Source organism: Passer domesticus, chromosome 28 (genome assembly GCF_036417665.1).
Source record: "Passer domesticus isolate bPasDom1 chromosome 28, bPasDom1.hap1, whole genome shotgun sequence".
In the NCBI taxonomy this organism is placed as follows: Eukaryota; Metazoa; Chordata; class Aves; order Passeriformes; family Passeridae; genus Passer; species Passer domesticus.
Window position 1 is genome coordinate 2,601,258 of NC_087501.1, and position 17,597 is coordinate 2,618,854.

The window sequence follows — 17,597 nt, forward strand, 5'->3', positions numbered from 1 at the left end:
CTGAGGAGTAATTGTGGTCGCTTTGCAGGTGTGGGGGGACAGGAGCCGTGTCCGGGTGCCAGGGCCGGGGGGCACAGCGGGAGCTCCTTCTCGCCCTTCGCTGCCCCCCGAACCCCTCCGCCCTGCACCCCCCGACCCCCGCCCGCGCCCACCTCGCCACCCCTGCTGCCAAACGCGGCTTTCTGCCGCCACCTGGTGATGGACACAGGGCCCGGCCTCACGGCTGGGTCGGCAAATCGCTGCTTTATTCCACCCTGTGACCCACCCGTGTCCATCCGAGCTGCGGGGGTGCAGCGGGGAGCGAGCGGGGCTGGCAGGGACGCAGCTCATCCCCTGGGGATGCTGTGCTGGCAGGGCACCGTCCCAGTGCCAGGGGAGGATGCTGAGCTCGCTGCGAGCCTGCTGGGGGAGGCAGCAGCAGCAGCTCTGCTCTCTCCCACCAGCCCCGAGCGTGTCCCAGGCGTGCACAGGGGGGAAGGATGCTGCTGACGGGAGGTTTTGCATCTTGGCCAAATCCCCTCGGCCTCCTGCGCCCACTTCGGGCAACCCTCGGGGAAGGTCAGGCACTTATCAACCCCTCCCTGGTGGTGTCCCTGATGCTCTTCAGGAAGCTGAAGATGTGCGACCCGCCGGTTCCTTTCGCCTCCAGCGCAGACGGGGCTTTTCCCGCAGCGGCGCCCGGCTCCGCCCGCCTGGCCTTGGCTTTGGCCGCCGCAGCAGCGATGTACTTGGTGACGACGGTGATGTGGTAGGACCTGAAGGCTGCCAGCGCCGACACGCAGCGGTTGAAGGCGGCGCGGAGCCGCGCGTCCCCCGAGCGGAGCACGAGGCGCCGCGGGGACGCGGAGCCGCGGATCGCCTCCACGAAGGCTCGGTGCGCCGGGGGCATGTACTCCCTCATCCTGCGCAGGAAGGCGGCTGCGAGACACCGGCAAAGGCAGGGGTGAGCTGGGGGGAAGTGGCTAAAAGGCCCCGACACTCCAGGAGAGATGCTGGCCTGGAGTTGTGGTGCTGGCACAGTTTGGGGGAGCCCTGCACAGCCTCCTCTGCCCTGCCTCCACTTAAGTGAGAAAAAACCCATATTAGGGCAGTGCTCCCTTAGGGCTGGTGCTAACCCTAAAAGGCAGGGTTTAGCCCTGCTCCCAGCCTTTTGGTTTTGGATTTCTTTTTTTCCGTAGTAAAGTTATTTTGCTAATTTCTGGTAAATATTTCCGTTGTGGGCTGGACTGAAGTGGAGCTTTGTGAATGGCCTCTCACTGGCAGGATGCCCGCATGCTCTGCTCCCTCGTCTCTGGGGCCACAGAGAACCTCAGCAAAATGGTTTTGTGAATTTATCATGGTGAGGAAGCACCTGCCAGAGCCACATTTATAATATAACCTTCCTCTCTGGAATCTCCCTGGTGCCAGCCAGGCTCTGCAAGGATGAGATGGGCACACGTCCTCCTGCCTGCCAGAGCTGGCACACTCATGGGAATCACTCTGGCTCATCTCCTCCCCAGCCCCTCATCTGCTTTGGAGAAGGAAAAGTGTCACCATCATATTTTCTGAAAAATCCAGGATTTCTTCTCCTGGGAAGCTGAGAAGCCTCAGAGAAAAATGAAAACAACAATTATCTCATTGCTTCTCCTGTGTTTTGCTGCTTTGGAATGTGGTCTGGAGATTGTTTATCCAACAGGTGCATGTTTGATTGGTTTCATGTGAATTATTTTTACTTAATGACAAATCACTGTCAAGCTGTTTCTGGACTCTGGAAGGAGTCACAAGTTTTCATTATCACTCTTGGTAGCCTTCTGTCTGTATCCTTTCTCTATTCTTTAGTATAGTTACTAAAGAATATATAGTTATATAGTTATAGAATATATATATATTATATTCTATAATATATATTCTATAATATATATTATAGAATATATTATATATATAATGACTATATAATGATATAGTATTCTACATTATATATATTCTATAATATATAAAATATGTACTAAATATATAATATATACAAATAATGAATGTACATATAATATTTACATTATATCTTATACAATATTATAATATAATATAATATAATATAATATAATATAATATAATATAATATAATGTAATATAATATAATATAATATAATATAAATTATGTTATGTTATTTATATTATATTCTATTATATTATATTATATTATAATATATTATATATATATAAAATATAGTTATATAGTTATAATTATAGAATAACTATAGTTATTCTTTAGTATAGTTAGTATAGTTTAGTACAGCATAATATATTATATTATATTATATTATATTATATTATATTATATTATATATCATATAATTTAATAAAATATCTTATAATATATATCATATAATATGATAAAATAATAAATTAGCCTTCTAAGAACATGGAGTCCAATTCACCCATCTCTCCCCTCGTCGGGGTTATCTGCAAATTGAGAAAAGCAGGTGCTCACCGCTGTCGGGGCGGTGGCAGATGCCCAGCAGCTCGTCGAAGGCGTGCAGGACCGTGCTCTGCGCCGCGCTGCCCCCCGAGAACGCCATGGGCTGCGGGGACACCCCCTCGTAGACGAGCCCCCGCGCCATGGCGGGGTTGTCCTTCCAGCTGAGCAGGAGACACGGCATCAGGCAGCAGCCAGGGGCTGGGGACAGGGGCCTGGCACAAGGGAGCCTGGGCTGGCAGCACTGAGCAAAAGATCCCATGGATCTCCTCCTCCAACGCAGCCATGGCGGCTTTCCTCAAAGAGGAGATGAACTTGGAAATCAGACTGTGTGCCAAAGCACGCGGTGAGGCCGTGGGGGTGAGGAGAAATCCTTAATTTTGCTTTGCCAGGAGAGCGTTCTCTGGGATCTCCACGCCCTGGTGAGCAGCCTGTGGCGTGGTGCTGGGACACGCTGCCCTGCCTGGCTGCACCTCCTGCTCCAGCTCAGGAGGGTTTCTGCAAGCAGAGCTGCCTTGGGTGTGTGAGAGGGTTGCGGGCACTTCTCTTGGCACTTTACATCAATTCCTTGAATGTCAGGGGCTGTTTGGAGAAGCAGGTAGTCACCCAAACACTCCTTTGAGCCCCTGAAGTTTGGGTTTTCCTTTGTTCTTGTTACTCAGGATGTCTTTAAATGTCTTTTTTAAAGGCATTTGAAAGAAAAATAGAGGCCAGGCCAGCCTGCCTCTATTTATCTCTGCAGATAACGAGGCAAGGATGGGATTTCCTCCCTCTGAAGCTGCTGGTCCTGGGCAGGTCGGGAGCCAGCACTGCTGGTTCTTCCCACACACACCCTGAACTCAGACCCTGTCAGCCCCCCTGGTGCTGAAATGGAGAAGGGCTCACACCCAAATGGAGACAGGAGTTACAGTTTCAGGGAGGTAAAATGCCTGGCACAAAAATATCTGTTGACCTTTAGCAGAATGCACCATTCCATGAGGCTTTCGGTGCTGGCTGCAGTGTCTGTTGGGCTACAGGAACAGATTTTACACAAACTGCAGAGAAAATAGATTCATTATCAAATACCAGAATATTTTTAGTTCTCCCAGGATTGTATTTATAGTAACCTCTACTAGTGGGAAGTTTTTATAAACAGAAGGGAATTTAAAAGGCATGTTTTCCCAAGCTGATGACCATCGAGACAAGGTCAGCTTGGATAAAAAATGAAAGAAACTTAATCACGATGCACGGAGCCTTTTAGTTGGGAATGCTGAGATATGATGGAGAGAAATAAAAATAGAACCCCCTTGAGAAGCCTGGGATCTGGTGTCTGCAGATGCTGCAGCCCCACTGCTGAGGGATGGGCTAGGGTTTAGCTCTTGGGCTGTGGTTCCACCTTGCCCAAACTCTATTTGCAGTATCTGGGGGGGAAATTTTCTTTTTTTCAACTGACAGAATTGTAAAAGAGCAGCAGCAAGAGGTTGTTACAGATGTTTCCTTAACACGCAGTGGGAAGAGCCTCTGCTCAGCTTTGCAGCTTTGTGTACACAGTGTGGAAGGAAAGAGAAATTCCTCTTCTCCTGTCAAAACTGTTTGGCCAAGAGCAGGAAAGATTCATTTGTGCACAATTCTGGCTGCTGGGGCTGCCAGGGCTGAGCTGAAGCGTGGGATGGAGAGGAGCTGGAGAGAGGCAGACCCCAGCCCTTGGCCACAGCCCATGCCCAACTGATCCAGTGCCTAGGAATTTCTGAGGGACAGGATCGTGATGCTCTAGGGAGCATCACTGCCAGACACAATGCTGCCCGGGGGAATTCCATATCCCACCTGGGCTGTCCCTTCCCTGCACATTCCCAGCTCTGAAGGGAACCAGGCCCCACTCACCCAGAGAGAAAGATCCGGATGACAGAGTAGAATACTTCTGGATCCACGTAGTCTAGGAGGAAGCCAATGAGATCAGAGGCCATGGGCAGTCACACCAGAGCGTGTCGTGAGCTGCAGCATGCACAGGCACCAGCTGCTCTCACCGTGCATCCTCCCCAGTGCCTCCCTCATGGCCTCGATGGCCCCTGCCAGCTCCTCCAGGGCTCTGTGCAGGGACTCCTCATCACCCTGCAGGGTGGCACCAAGGGCCCGGGTGATTGCCTGCAGGAGGAGGAGGCAGAGCACCAAGTCACCAAGGATGTCTGTGCACATTTGCTGCACCCGTGGCAGCTCTGCCCCTTGCCCAGCCCGGGCTCAGGGGACAGGAGCACCTCGTGGGTGCAGTTCACAGTGCAGGTAAGCAAAGAGCCTCAACACACAGTGCCCACCTTAATGCCAGGCACAGCTGCCTTCTCCACGAGCAGGGTGACAAGGATGAAGCCCCGCAGGCTCTCTCCCCCAGGCAGCGTGATGATCGTGTCCAGGTTCCTGCAAAAAGGGGCCAAGGGGAGGGATTGGGGGGGTGGTGGCTCAGAATTTCCCTACACACTGTGGGACCCACTGAACCCTTGGCACAAAACCATCCCAGACTCCAGAGCTTCTTATCTGCACCCTGTGCACCCTGAGCTGGCACAGAGTGAAAGGGGAGCAGGACTGCTCTGGTTTTGGGGGACTGCCAGAGCAGCCAGCAGCTCTGCCACAATCCCTGTGCTGTCGTTGCAGTGGCACTTGTGTGACAAATACAACACACATCAAGAGAGGTTCAGCCCAAGCAGTGCTACAGAGCTGAGCCAATCCAAACAAAACCAACACCGTTAGAAAAGAAATGAGCAGTAACTACTTACTCAATTTCCAGAGGCCTGAAGGCATTGCAGTTATGGCCAACAAATGCACAAGAAAAAGGAGAGAGAGAGAGAGAGATTATAAATTGTTCTAGTAACAATCCATGCTCTGCAGGGAATAGAGGAGCTGCTCCCAGAGACACCCACGTCCCCACAGAGTTCCTGTGTCCACACCCCTGAGGCTGACCCCAGCAAAGGTGGGATTTGGCAGAATGGGAGCAGCTTGGGAGCAGTCTGTCCCCAACACCTGCTGATCAGTGCTGCAGGAAGAACCGCGCTCGGTCCACTGGCATTTGCCTCTTTACCCGTTGGGATCCTTCCTCCTCCAGTTGGCCAACACAAAATCTGCGTGGCTGAGGATGGGCGGGAGGCCCAGGGCCTGTGAGACCTCCCAGTAGGGCACGGCGAGGTTTTGGGGCAGGACCTGGGTGTCACAAAGCACAGGGGATGTGGTCAGGCCGTGGAAAGGTGCCTGCGTGCAGGCAGCAGCCAGGCAGAGGGGCCACGCTCCTGCTGCAGCCACAGGAGAGGGGCTTTGCTCCCTGGGGTGAGCTCCAAGGGAGCAGCAGCAGCTCCCAGACCCCCAGGAGCAGGCGAACCTGCTTTACCTTGCCTTTACCTGCACGGTGCCCTCCTCGCCCTCCTGCCAGACGTAGCCCATGGTGATGAAGCTGAGCACCAGGTGTGCCAAGTGCAGCTCCTCACGTCCTCGGAGGTGCTGGGTGTTCAGCTGCGGCATCTGCCAGGGAAACCCTTGGGAGCAAGGAGCAGAGGCAGCAATGCCAAGGCCCCTGGGGTGGAGGGGCTGCCCTGCCAGCTGAGGGGAGCCCTCCTGGTGCTTCTCCCCTGCCTTTATGCCTCCCTTCCCACCCACTCTGCAGGATTTGCTCCTGCTGCTCTGTTACTGGTTTGTGAGCAGTAATCCATGGGGTTTTCCTCAAAAAGGAGTCCCTCCTCCTGCTGCTGGGAGCAGCTGATCCCAAAAGGGTCGAGCCTGGCTGGAAGCTGAGGAGCACCTGTGCTCCTTTGGCAGGGAGCATGGCTGGGATGAGACATGGCTCTTGTGACACCTAGAGGGGCCCTGCTCCAGCTCTTGCAGGCTGCTGAGCGCTTGGATCTGGTGCGGGAGTCATTTCTGTGCCAAAGTTAAGACTTTGCTGTCACCTGGTGTCAGTCCTGGCTCAGCACACATCTGTGCTGCTGGGCTGCTTTTGCAGACAGTCTGTTTTGCAGACACTGCTGTGCTTGAGAGAGCTCTGGAGGCAGGAAGGAGAAGCCATACCTGGTGCACACGTGAGCGGAGCCGATGGCTCGTGATCAGCTGGGGCAGCTCATGGGCAATGTCCATCCAGGGGCCGTAGGGCTCCGGCAGCTCTGTCTTGGAGGAGAGAGGCAGAGGAAGGGCTGTGAGAGTGCCCAGGCTCCCAGCACCCACCCAGCCCCACATGCCACTGCTGGTGCCTTGTGTCTGGTTCCCCTTCCTGTGTGGTCACAAATTAAAGGATGGTGAACACGATCTGTCTGTCCCCACCCACTCCCACTGTGGAACCAGGCCAGTAATAAATAGCCCCACTTTGGGCCCTTCTTGTGCCCCCAAAATCCTGTAGAGCCAAGGCCAGTGTGTAAATGGCAGAGCTCCTTCACCTCTCCTCTGTGCTGCGACTGCTTTCATCATTTTAAAGGGCAGGGGTTTGTGCTATGAAACTGCCTGTGCCAGGATAGCACCTGCCTTCCTCATTGCTCTTTGTAAAGCGTTTCAGCAAAATGCCAAACCAAAGCTCCCCCAGAAAGCTGCTCACCAACCCCTCCATTTTCCTGTCTGCCTCCTGTGCCGTGAGGATGGAGAGGCACAGCCAGCTCCTACCAGAGGATGGGGAAGCAGGAAGCCAAACTCCTCGGAGATTTGGAAGCTGGGCAGTGCCAGAGGCAGCGGGGGCTCCTCCGTGTCCTTGCTGGCCTCCATGGCTGGATGCTGGCTGTCAGGAGGTGCTCTGGCAGCTTGTGCTGAGCCAGCACCAGCACCTTGTCCTGGGGGTCAGGCCTGGCTGCCCAATGGCCAGAGGGTCTGAGCAAACACGGCTAAAGGTTGCTGATAAGGCTTTGTCTGGAGCAAACATTAAACTCTGTCTCCGTGGGGTGGGCATCCACCCATGGGAAAGCCTTGGGTCACTTCTCTCTGGGGAAGCAGGGGCTGTGAGCTGACTCCTCCCAGGACTGCCCTGAGGGGCTGCCAGGCTCCCAGAGGGTGGGAGGTGGGCTGGGGCAGCAGCTCGGGGACACTGCTTGTGTGGCTGGCAATGCCAGGCTGTGTGCCATGGGCTGCTGACCTGGCCGTGGCAGTGAGGAGCCAGCTGGGGGTGGTGGATGCTGGCACCTGGCCAGAGATGCACACACACAGTGGATGCTGCTGCTTTCCCCATGCTGCTGGGGTCACTGGTGGGGTCCCAGCACCACAGGGGGGTCAGCAGGGTGCTCTGAGCAGGGCCTTCCCAAAAAGCTGCTTTCTGAGGGAAAACCAGCCCTGAGAGTGCTGCCTGTGCAGGGGCCAGGGCTGGAGGCTCTCTGAGTGTGTGGGAAGGGCCAGGGTACAACAGCAGGACTGACATCCCTGTGGGGTGCAGGTCCAAGGACAGGGGTACAACAGCAGGACTGACATCCCTGTGGGGTGCAGGTCCAAGGACAGGGGTACAACAGCAGGACTGACATCTCTGTGGGGTGCAGGTCCAAATCTGGAGGTACAACAGCAGGACTGACATCCCTGTGGGGTGCAGGTCCAAGGACAGGGGTACAACAGCAGGACTGACATCTCTGTGGGGTGCAGGTCCAAATCTGGGGGTACAAACAGCAGGACTGACATCTCTGTGGGGTGCAGGTCCAAGAACAGGGGTACAACAGCAGGACTGACATCTCTGTGGGGTGCAGGTCCAAATCTGGGGGTACAACAGCAGGACTGATATCCCCATGGGGTGCAGGTCCAAGAACAGGGGTACAACAGCAGGACTGACATCCCTGTGGGGTGCAGGTCCAAGTCTGGGGGTACAAACAGGACTGACATCCCTGTGGGGTGCAGGTCCAAGGACAGGGGTGCAACAGCAGGACTGACATCTCTGTGGGGTGCAGGTCCAAGGACAGGGGTACAAACAGCAGGACTGACATCCCTGTGGGGTGCAGGTCCAAGGACAGGGGTACAACAGCAGGACTGACATCTCTGTGGGGTGCAGGTCCAAGGACAGGGGTACAACAGCAGGACTGACATCTCTGTGGGGTGCAGGTCCAAATCTGGGGGTACAACAGCAGGACTGACATCCCCATGGGGTGCAGGTCCAAGAACAGGGGTACAAACAGCAGGACTGACATCCCTGTGGGGTGCAGGTCCAAGTCTGGGGGTACAAACAGGACTGACATCCCTGTGGGGTGCAGGTCCAAGGACAGGGGTACAACAGCAGAACTGACACCCCTGTGGGGTGCAGGTCCAAGGGCACTGCAGGAAACATACACTTCACATACAAAACAGAGGTGACACCCTCACAGTGAGCACCGTGGCCCCCACACGAGGCAGTGGCCCTCCCTGGTCCCCAGCTCTGAGGAGGGGGCCATGAGCCACACACACCCACAGTCACACAAGAGAGGTGCACTTCAGAGGCAGCCCTGCCAAACAGCCCCCAGCATCAGGCAGCTTCACAGCCCTCACAGACGGGCAAATCCCAACCACCACCGTGTGCCCACAGAGAACAGGGGACAATCTCAGCAGCTGTGAGAGCAGGGTTAACTCTGACAAAAAACATAAACCATGTAAGCACAAAACCACGGGGCACTGGCCATAACAGCTTTGCCCAACACCTTTAATTAGTGCCCGTGGTGCTGCCCCAGCGCTGGCTCTGGTGTTGGGTCCGTGTCTGTCTTCATCTCCAGCTCTGGCTCTAGCTCTACGTCTGTCTGCAGCTCCGGGGCCAGCGCTGGGTCTGGCTTCTGACTTAGCTCTGGGTCTGGCTCCAGATTTAGCTCCAGGTCTGGCTTCTGACTTAGCTCTGGGTCTGGCTCCAGATTTAGCTCCAGGTCTGGTTTCTGACTTAGCTCTGGGTCTGGCTCCAGATTTAGCTCTGGATCTGGCTTCTGATGTAGCTCAGGGTCTGGCTCCAGATTTAGCTCTGGGATTGGCTTCTGATTTAGCTCCAGATCTGGCTCCTGACTGAGCTCTGGATTTGGCTCCCGATGTAGCTCCAGGACTGGCTCCCGATTTAGCTCTGGATCTGGCTCCAGATTTAGCTCTGGGTCTAGCTTCTGATGTAGCTCAAGGACTGGCTCCAGATTTGGCTCCAGGTCTGGCTCCCGATTGAGCTCTGGATCTGGCTCCAGATTTGGCTCCAGGTCTGGCTCCCGATTTAGCTCTGGATCTGGCTCCCGATTTTGTTTCAGGTCTGGCTCCCGACGTAGCTCCAGGCCTGGCTCCCGATTTAGCTCCACGTCTCTCTCCAGCTCCCTGTCCCTCCTGGTGCTGTGGGGGACCTGCAGTGGGGCCTTGGCCCTGACATGGCTCAGGGGGTGCCTCAGCCTGAGGGCACCTCTGCCCAAGGGTCACCTCAGCCCTGGGCAGTGTCCTCATGTCCCCGTGGGAATCACCTTGTCCCCTTCCCCCCTCTCCAGGGTGCCCTCAGCCCTCCCCAGGCAGCAGTGGGGCCCCACTCACCCCGGGGTGCCCGGCGCCTGCTCCGCACAGCGCTGGCCTGGCACCTGCTGCCGCCACAGGCCGAGCCCCAGCGCCGCCGTCAGGAGCAGCAGGACGAGGCTGGAGCCCAGCACCAGCCAGGCCATCTCAGCGTCCTCCAGTGCTCGCTGCAGGCCTGGCGGAGACAGCCCACACGGGCACTGACACTGCCAGCCCTGCACAGGCACTGCCAACCCTGTATAGCCACTGCCAGCCAAGATGGGCACAGCCACTGCCAGCCCTGCACAGCCACTGCCAGCCCTGTACAGCCACTGCCAGCCAAGATGGGCACAGCCACTGCCAGCCCTGTACAGCCACTGCCAGCCAAGATGGGCACAGGCACTTCCAGCCCTGCACAGCCACTGCCAGCCCTGTACAGCCACTGCCAGCCAAGATGGGCACAGCCACTGCCAGCCCTGTACAGCCACTGCCAGCCAAGATGGGCACAGGCACTGCCAGCCCTGTACAGCCACTGCCAGCCAAGATGGGCACAGCCACTGCCAGCCCTGTACAGCCACTGCCAGCCAAGATGGGCACAGGCACTGCCAGCCCTGTACAGCCACTGCCAGCCAAGATGGGTACAGGCACTGCCAGCCCTGTACAGGCACTGCCAGCCAAGATGGGCACAGGCACTGCCAGCCCTGTACAGCCACTGCCAGCCAAGATGGGTACAGGCACTGTCAGCCCTGTACAGCCACTGCCAGCTCTGCCAGGCACAGGCACTGCCGGCCTTGCCGGGCACTGCCACTGCCAGCCAAGATGGGCACAACCACTGCCACCTTGCCAGGCACAAGCACTGCCAGCCAAAATGGGCACAGGCACTGCCACCTTGCTGGGCACAGGCACTGCCAGCCAAGATGGGCACAGGCCCTGTCAGCCCTGCCTGGCACAGGCACTGCCAGCCAAAATGGGCAGAGGCACTGCCAACCCTGCCTGTCCAGCCCAGCCTGGCACAGGCACTGCCAGCCCTGCATAGGCACTGCCAGCCCTGCCTGTCCAGCCCAGCCTGGCACAGGCACTGCCAGCCCTGCCCACGCCATCCCACAGCTGCCCCACTCACCTCCCTCTGCCAGCTGCAGGCCGCTGTCCCGGCTGCCCCCACGGCGTGACCCCCTCCTCCGGCAGTTGGGGGGCTGCCAGCCCGGGTAGCAGTGGCAGTTGCCCTTGTTGTTGCACACCTGCAAGGCCAGGGAGGGGTACAGGTGTGCAGGGGACTGGCACAGCCTGCCCCCTCCCCAGCCCAGCACCCGTGGGACTCACGCCGCGGCCGTGGCAGTTTGCTTTGCTGTCACAGTTCTGTCCCAGCACCGAGAGTGGGTGGCATGTGTTGTTTATACACACCTGGGAAAAACCATGGCAGCTCCAGCCCAGCACTGCCTCACCCATACAGCGCTCAGCACATCAGGCTGTGGCCCAAAGGGAAATGAAAACACACTATTTAAAAGGAAAAAAAAAAAAAAAGACAAAGAAGCCACAGTTCTGCCCTGAGGCCAGGTCATTTTAGTGCTCACACCCCACCAAACCTTTAATGCAATGTCTGCAAGTTTTCACAGTGTTTTTAAATATCAAGGACATTGCTGCAAGGAACAAGTGTTTTCTATGATCTCGTTAATATTTACAGTTTCTATTTGTCATTCCAGGTGATTACAGAGTATTTCCTTACCCTTCCAGAGCCACACTTTGTCCCTGGAGGAACCAGAAGGGGATCCAGCCATGTGGACACGTTCAGGTAGTTCAGAGTCACACACAGGTGGTGCCGCACGCGGGCGTACATCACGGCAGCAGAGGGGGATGAGAAGGGCTTGTAGGACGGGTACGTGCAGATTAACTTGCCACACCTGAGATCCCTGGGAAGCCAATTTGCACAGGATGTGTATCAAACAGACACAGACACACACACACACTGCCTGATGAATGCTGGAGCATTAAGCAGCACGGTCTGCTGAGCAAACATCAGCAGGACCGGGATGAGGAGAGACACCGTATCAAGGAGAACACACAGAGAGGTGTTTCTTGCTTCACAAATCTCACCATAAACTGGAGTCTTGACACTTCTCTTGGCTGCCCAACCCCAATTAAAGATGGATTTCAGCAGAGCCGTGCCCCCTGCCCAGCGTACCTCCAAACACAGCGCCGGTACTTGTGTCCATCCTTGAAGCCACAGTGCCCAAACCTGTCCCTCTGGCTGTTAATCTCCTCATAACACACCAGGGGAGCATTCTTTGAATCTGCAAGTTCACCAGCAATATTTGTTACCGTTAAAAGGAACACAAAGGAGCATATTCTGGTACCTAATAACTTCATTTTTCATTATTTAATTAGAGAAAACATACCTATCCCTGCCCAAACCCCCAGCAGTCCTGAACCTCAGAAATCAGCAGGAGAATAGCGAGTGGGGAAGTTCTCTGATTGAGTTTGCCCACAGAAAACAATTTGCTTTTTGTTCTTTCCATTGTTATCTGTGAAGCACTGGGGGACTCTGTTAACCAGAGCCAAACCAGGGCTTGAAATGCTTTCCTAGGGCTCTCAGGTGCCCCACTTTCACCCGAGCTTGTTGCATTGAAAAGTACAGCTTCAAAACAGAGGTGACACCCAAATAGTCAGGTGCCCCACTGTAACCTGAGCATGGTGCATTGGAGAATACAGGTTCCAGCTGTGTGGCCGTGCTGCTGTGGCCACCCCTGGCCCTGAGCAGTGCCAGTGCCACCAGCACAGCCTGTTACCTTTCCCGTAGAGCCGCTTGCACTGCAGGTCTGGGGACTGGCAGCGTCCCTGGTAGCAGTAGCCCGTGCCACGCCCGCACTCCTGCCCGTCCTGCACGTACACGTCGGGCGGGCAGGAGGCGGAGGAGCCGCTGCAGAACTCGGGCAGGTCACACTGGGCATCGGCGGCCGGGCGGCACGGCGAGTTCCTCCGCTTGAACTGGGGGGCAGGAGCAGCTCTGCATCTCCCTCGCCTGCCAGACTGAGCCCACACAGCCCCTTCTGACCATGGCATCAGGGTCCCTCCCCCTTGAGGCGCTCAGGTGTGACACCACCTGGGACAGTCTCTGGGTAATGTTCCCACCAGGCGTTCCCAAGAGCCGAGCTGGGAAACCCAGGAACCTCAGGAACCTTTCCCATTGCACAACAGGAAGTTTGGCTCCATCCCTCAGCATGGGAACATACCATTTGTCCAAAAATAAATAATGATTTTGTCATAATTATAAAAACGTGCCTTACCTGACAATTTCTACAACACAATCCAGAGGCACATCTTGCTCTTGGCTTCAGCCTACACGATGTAGTGCAACACTTGTCCTTCAGGCATTCCTGTGGACACATGGCAAACCCACTTCGTTGTACCCCCGAGCTTCTCCTCCTCCTCTCCCCATATCACTCAGGCAGCATCCAGCAGAACAAGCAGACAAAGCTGCCACCACATGGGTGCCACACAGAACCAATGGGGCAACATCCAGCAGAACAAACGGACAAAGCCGCCACCACGTGGGTGCCACACAGAACCAATCTCCAACCCCACACAGCCCTCGCTGGGGCTCCCAAGGGCTGGTTATTCCCACGTGCTGGGAGCACAAGGGCAGGGTTGGCCCACCTGGGCTGTGCCGCAGTCGCACTGCTCGCCCGGCTCCACCACGCGGTTGCCGCAGGTGGCCCGGCTCTGGCGGGGCAGGCGGCTCAGCCGGGGGCTGCCAAACAGGCACGAGCCTCTGCCCTGCTTCAGGAAGGTCTCGAAGTCCCTGATGCTGCAGTTACTGAAGGATTTCGCCCCGCTGAAATGCCTAAAATAAAGCAATTATCCGTTGATATGTTACACATTCACCGCCCCTCTCTCTCTCCGTGTGCCCAGACCTGGCCCAGGGTACGACGGCCCCCGGGGTCTATTAATTCACCTGCTCATTATGAACAGAGATTGAAAAACATTCTGAAGTACCTTCATTTTAGAGAGCAAAGGTCTCTCTTGTCAAATTAAGCACTAAATTGTTATTTAATTAATTCTTTTTTTCTTCTTAGAGGAATAAAAGCAGGTATTTCTTCAGTGAAATAGTGGTCAGGCATTGGAATTGCTGCCCAGGGAGGTGGTGGATTCCCCATCCCTGGACGTGTTCAAGAAATGACTGACACATCACACAGTGCTCTGATGTGAGTTGACAAGGTGGTGATTGGTCAAAGGTTGGACTCCATGGTGCTGGAGGCCTTTTCCAGCCTGAGCAATTCCATTTTTGCAGTGGAATGACAGTGGTGGAAGACACCTGTGACAAGGGCCCACCGTGCAGCCATCCCTGTCCCCCACCTCAGTGCCCCAGCCCCGCAGCCCCTGGGGCAAACTCACAGCGCCTCAGGGCTCATGGTGCAGACTCGCCCGGGGCAGCTGCAGCCTCGGGGGCTGTCGGGGCTCATGCCCAGGCTGTGGGCCAGCACCTGCGCCAGGAGGACGGAGAGGGACTCCAGAGAGACGTTCCTGTTGTACTGGAGGGAGGAGAGAGGGGAGCTGCCAGAGCTGAGCGTTCCTTGCAGAGAATCCCCGCTCCGGACACGGATCCTCCCACGTGCTCCATCCACCCCTGTCCCTGCTGCCCACGTTCACAGCCGTGTGGGCTGGTGAGGGACAGGCAGAGGACAGGGGGGACCATACCAGGGCCACCGTGGCAGCAGCATCTCTGTGACATGCCTCTCCTGGAGCCGCTGCGCCCACGAGTGCTCCGTGGTCCCTGTAGCTGGAACAGAGGTGGGGTCACTGCTGGTGCCAGGGACCCCCTCTCGCCGTGGTCAGTGGGGGATGCTGGCTTTACAGCCCAAATCCCTTTGGTGCCCCTGACTGTTGTCCCCAGGGGAGCTGGGGCAGGGTCTGCATGGTGGGAAGCTGGCAGGGAATGGGGGCTGGCACCATTCCCAACTCAGCCTGGATGGGTGGCAAGGGGTGGATGGCACTATTGCAGCTGCTGCATCACCAGGAGGAATGTCTTGGAAGAAATACTTTAAGATAATATTAAGGATTTAGGAAATATGTGTTTTTTAAAAAGCATTTGTCAAAGTTTCAACTTACATTGGTTTGACTGATTGCTCCCAGGTAACCTTTAACACTAATGAACCTGTATCTTACCCTAAGAGAGAGGCAATGTTGTGGGCCTGTGGCTCCAGAGACAAGTGTTTCCACTGTAAAAATTGCTGTAGAAGGTCATCTGTGTCCCCTGCTGTTGATATTTTATCCCCCTCTGCCCACAGCTCCAGAGAGGACAGCACAATGGTGACATTGAGAGGATTAAACATCTGAAAGTGTAAGAGAGGAAACATCTGCTCTCACACCTTCCCTTCATGCAGAGTCACCACTCTGCACACAGTAAACACTTGGGAAAAGTAAATTGCTGCTGTCAGTGCCTCAGTGACATCTGTAGCCAAAAAGAATGAACACTCCTAAAGAATAAAGAGATACAGCAAGAGGCCTGAGCCAAAGTCCAATAACTTCATACATGGTTTTGGGAATAATTTCTCATTACACGAGTGAGCCATAAGAGCACCAGTGGAATAAAGAACCTTGGAAAGGACTGGAAGTTTCTTACAAGCACCTGAGAGTAAGCAGGTTAATTGGATCAGTGAGATCAGGGGTCTGCTGCACAGAGAGGGAAGCAACCCAGGAGTCCTCAAAAGGCAGGGTTTGGCTGCCCTGAGGCAAACTGCCTGTTTATCTGTACATCTGCATGGCCACCACACAGGAAAGATGTTCTTTTATCACAGACTGACATATCCAGAGGAAAAACCTTCTCAGGAAACATGGAATTTTTTACATAATATCCTCCTAAACCTAAAAGCAGCTAGAAAAAAGGTGGCCACTGCTAACATCAACATCCCCCTTGTCTCCCATCTCACTGCAGTACAAACCAGACTTAAGGACTCACACTGTTGATTAAATTGAAGGCCTGGATTATGTTCTGTGTCGCAGCATTCGGGTCTGATCCCATATAGTTGTACTGAAAAACAACCCAAGAGGACACAAGGGCAGACAAGGTGCTTACCAGGGTGAGGCAGGTCAGTGTTGGAGCACTGAAATGATTCCCAACACCGAGCCATGGAAACGAGCTACAAATTCATGTTCCTTATTTCCAAAATAAGGAACAAAATCCACAGCACACGTAACTTTTCAAAATGGAAAACAGATCCACGTAAAGGCTGGGAAATGTTACAAATGCTCACAGAAGTCAGGCAAAGACAAGGAAAAAGTGGCTGGCATGGACTTACCAAAGCCTTGTCCAAAACCACGTACACTGTGAGGTATTTGGGAGATTGTGCAGCGGCTGAGAGGGGCTAAAAGAGAAAAATGGGCTTCAAAGTACATATTCTGCATTCTCTGGTCGCCTCACTGCTGGCTGTGCTTCCTCAAAGCTTGTGTCCAAGTGTCTGGCCAAATCCTCCAGCAGAATCAGCCCCTCCTCACAGGACAGGGCACTGTGAGAACGGGCACTGCTCACCTCATCATCCCTGGGAGCCTTGTCCAGCATCTCCCAGGCTGCCAGCCCTGCCTCGGGGGGGCTGTGGGCTGGCAGGGCCTGTGCCATCTGCTCCTCACTGGCTCTGTACAGCACGTGCTGGAAGGCAGGGGAGTAGCCCAGGGGCTGGATGCCGTAGCTCACGTCCTCAAACTGCAGCAAACCCCTGCCAGGGCACCAGCGCTGCCCACTTGCTCCTGGGCACCAGCTGTTTGTTCCTGCCAGGGAGGGCAGCTCAGGGGCAGGGCTGGGGCTTTACCTGAGCCCCGAGCAGGTGCTGAGGGTCACTGCTGAGCTGGGGAAGCCATCGATGTACCCCCAGTAGTGGCAGCCTCCCTGTGATGTGACAGAGGACAAGGAGCACGGCTGGGTAGGTCATCCCCTTACCCACCACCCAGACAGCTCCAGCAGCTGCCTTGGGCAGAGACAGACAGCCAAAACAAGGCCAGGTTACCTCAATGTGGGCAGAATCAGAGTGCAAAGATCCCTGCTCACCAGACACGTAAGTCTGGAAATCATCTGATAAAAAGGCACTGCAAGAGAGAGGCACAAAGTGAGGTACTTACAGCAGCATCCACCACCCAGAGCTTCTCGCAGGTTCTGCAGCCACCAGGGAGCAGGGCAGCCACAGGGCCAACTCACTGCTGCTGCAGGTGGATGGTGTAGGGCCTCCCCTCGATCCTCAGGGTGTAGGACACTGCCTCCTTGTGCATACAGAAAAGCAGAGAAGGGCAGAATTGGGAACAGGGAGTTGGGAATGGCACGATCGAAGGCCTGCTGTGAACAGCAAAGGGGGAGCACAGCGTGGGCACACCCAGCATGGTGCTGGCAGCTCTGCTGTGGTGCCATTGTTACATCTGCACTCCCCCAGCCCTCCTTCTGCAGCTGAACCTCACTTTCCCTCCCTTGTCCCAGCCTCCCCAGAGCCCCCCAGCACCGTGCCTGCTTCAGCCCCTCCACTCCTTTTGTGCTGGCCCCCAGCTGCTGCGGGACTGTGATCTGGGACCAAACCCGCCCGCCCACAGGGGACAGAGACCCCCATGGCTGAGCCCAGTCCTGGCGGGCGGGGGGCTCGGGGGGGCCCTGCCCAGCCTCCTGCAGCAGCTCCAGGAGCAGCAGGAGCAGCAGGGGTGGCATTGCACAGAGTGGCCCCGTGGCTGGCCGGTAACAGCCCCACCAGTAACGGCCCCACAGCCCACCAGTAACTGCCCACAGGTA

The 17,597-nt window shown here is 55.4% G+C and overlaps 2 protein-coding genes across 2 annotated transcripts; both read right to left on the reverse strand.

The window, feature by feature from the left end:
• Positions 1 to 530: 530 nt before the first annotated feature.
• Positions 531 to 7,911, reverse strand: IDO2 (indoleamine 2,3-dioxygenase 2). Its single transcript, XM_064400370.1, is given in 12 exon segments — positions 531 to 918; positions 2,468 to 2,616; positions 4,313 to 4,364; positions 4,456 to 4,573; positions 4,741 to 4,840; positions 5,197 to 5,211; positions 5,499 to 5,617; positions 5,813 to 5,973; positions 5,976 to 6,003; positions 6,476 to 6,571; positions 6,993 to 7,016; positions 7,019 to 7,911. Coding segments are annotated over 12 exon segments (1,359 nt in total). The 5' UTR covers positions 7,157 to 7,911; the 3' UTR covers positions 531 to 559.
• A 1,103-nt stretch (positions 7,912 to 9,014) lies between these two features.
• On the reverse strand, positions 9,015 to 17,531 carry LOC135287047 (disintegrin and metalloproteinase domain-containing protein 18-like). The gene is made up of 19 exons (XM_064400351.1): positions 17,322 to 17,531; positions 17,022 to 17,083; positions 16,834 to 16,912; positions 16,639 to 16,715; positions 16,362 to 16,545; positions 16,132 to 16,197; positions 15,792 to 15,863; positions 14,999 to 15,165; positions 14,531 to 14,612; positions 14,228 to 14,364; positions 13,490 to 13,676; positions 13,120 to 13,209; positions 12,622 to 12,820; positions 12,018 to 12,126; positions 11,562 to 11,745; positions 11,159 to 11,239; positions 10,959 to 11,076; positions 9,881 to 10,034; positions 9,015 to 9,688 (listed from the first exon to the last, which is right to left on the reverse strand). Exons 1-19 carry the CDS (start codon positions 17,514 to 17,516, stop codon positions 9,040 to 9,042), a joined length of 2,892 nt encoding a protein of 963 aa, XP_064256421.1. The 5' UTR covers positions 17,517 to 17,531; the 3' UTR covers positions 9,015 to 9,039.
• Between the last annotated feature and the right edge of the window lie 66 nt (positions 17,532 to 17,597).

Coding starts and splice junctions, on each gene's coding strand:
- LOC135287047 (XM_064400351.1), bottom strand. CDS start 17,516: ATGCCACCCCTGCTGCTCCTGCTGCTCCTGGAGCTGCTGCAGGAGGCT. Junction 15,864..16,131: donor TGGTTTTGGACAAGGCTTTG/GTAAGTCCATGC, acceptor GTTGTTTTTCAG/TACAACTATATGGGATCAGA. Junction 14,613..14,998: donor AACATTGCCTCTCTCTTAGG/GTAAGATACAGG, acceptor CCTCTGTTCCAG/CTACAGGGACCACGGAGCAC.